The 1,713-nt window shown below is 34.2% G+C and overlaps 1 protein-coding gene across 1 annotated transcript; it reads left to right on the forward strand.

The window, feature by feature from the left end:
- Window positions 1-582: 582 nt before the first annotated feature.
- Window positions 583-1,310, forward strand: LOC106536485 (olfactory receptor 6N2; the record flags this gene model as incomplete). The annotated part of the gene is given in 1 exon segment (XM_014033777.1): window positions 583-1,310. A coding segment is annotated over 1 exon segment (728 nt), but the record flags the coding sequence as incomplete, so codon positions are not given.
- Between the last annotated feature and the right edge of the window lie 403 nt (window positions 1,311-1,713).

Here is a 1,713-nt window from a genome sequence, read left to right on the forward strand (position 1 = left end):
AAAAAAAAATCCTGCATGTATATTCACCTTACAGGTTTTACAGGCATTTTTACTGTACACAGATCAAATATTCTCAAACACACAACATGAAAAAAAATCCAGCCATTGTTAGTGGAAAGACTTCTCCTGCAGGAATGTTCAAATCTTAAGAGAAGACAACATCTGTAAGCTTGATCCATGCCAGACTTTCCTATTTGACTCATTATTGCCTCTAGTGTTTGAATATGGAACTTCACCTGCAATTATCACGCTTGGGCAAAGGACAGATAAGTGACAGGACAGGGGCACTTCAGGGGTCCAATCAGATTTCAGCTGGGTCCAGTGCCCCTGTGGCACYRCCCCTAGAACMACCTCTGGCCAACAGCTCTACATGGAATAGATAAAGAGATCCACAGTGAGTAAAGAAGTGATTTTAAAAAGATGGTCTGACTGTTTTCTAAAGATAAACACATCACACACTCGAAACTACTGGATATCTGTAAATCAAGTCAAATTTAAACTGTAAATGTTTTTAAATTTGTGGTGCTTTTAAGCACTTTGTTCCATCAATGAAGGACTTTTAAGATGTTCTTGAATACTGAAATGAATGTTACATACATTAATCTTGATGGTTATGTGGAGTTAGAAAAATATAGGTTTGTTTATTTTGTCATCATGCTTATTGGGTATATTTTGATCTTGTGCAGTAATTCTACTATTGTGTGTCTTATTGTGATTCACAAAAACCTCCATGAGCCCATGTACATTTTTATTGCTGCTTTGTTAATCAACTCTGTTCTTTTCAGTACAGGAGTCTATCCAAAACTTTTGATTGATGTTTTATCTGAAAAACAGGTCATATCATATCCAGCTTGTCTCTTCCAGGTTTATGTTTTCTACTCTTTGAGTGGGTCAGAGTTTTCACTGCTGGCAGCCATGGCCTTTGACAGATATGTGTCTATATGTAAACCTTTGCAATATCACACTATCATGAGAAAAACAACTGTATGTGTTTTCCTTGTATTATCATGGCTTATACCGTTTTGTCATCTTGCTGTGACAGTCTTAGGGAAGGCTAATCAAAAACTCTGCAGCTTTACTTTGAAAGGAATTTATTGCAACAACTTACTAAACTATACTTTCTGTGTGAGTTCAGGAGCAATGTTAATAATTGGTTTAGTTAATTTGTTTAATCTCGGCCTTCTTCCTATGTTTTTTATATTGTTCACTTATACAGTCATTCTTATCATTGCTTATAGAAGTAGCAGAGAAGCCAGGAAGAAAGCTGCACAGACCTGTTTGCCCCACCTGCTGGTTTTAATTAATTACTCTGGTTTAATTACATTTGACACGATCATAGTTAGACTGGAATCAGATATTTCCAAAATTGCACGTTTTGTAATTATGCTACAATTGATAACATATAATCCTTTCTCCAATCCAATTATATACGGACTAAAAATGACCAAAATTTATACACATCTCAAAACTTTGTTTGTCAAGTGAAGGTGAATTCATTTTGTATTTTTTGCCTTGTGTTTGTTGCAAGTTTGTTGTTATTGTTATGAATTTTTTATAAATATTTCTTTTAACAGTGACGCACATTATTGCCATTACCTTGATGTTAACTTATTAGATTAATAAACTAAGAAAAAAACTAGACAGGTCTGTGTACAAAAACATCCACATCTATTATGAATGCAAATTAATAAAAATGCTATCTCTTTATAGAAG

The sequence above is a fragment of the Austrofundulus limnaeus genome, unplaced genomic scaffold (genome assembly GCF_001266775.1).
Source record: "Austrofundulus limnaeus strain Quisiro unplaced genomic scaffold, Austrofundulus_limnaeus-1.0 Scaffold1838, whole genome shotgun sequence".
Lineage (NCBI taxonomy): Eukaryota > Metazoa > Chordata > Actinopteri > Cyprinodontiformes > Rivulidae > Austrofundulus > Austrofundulus limnaeus.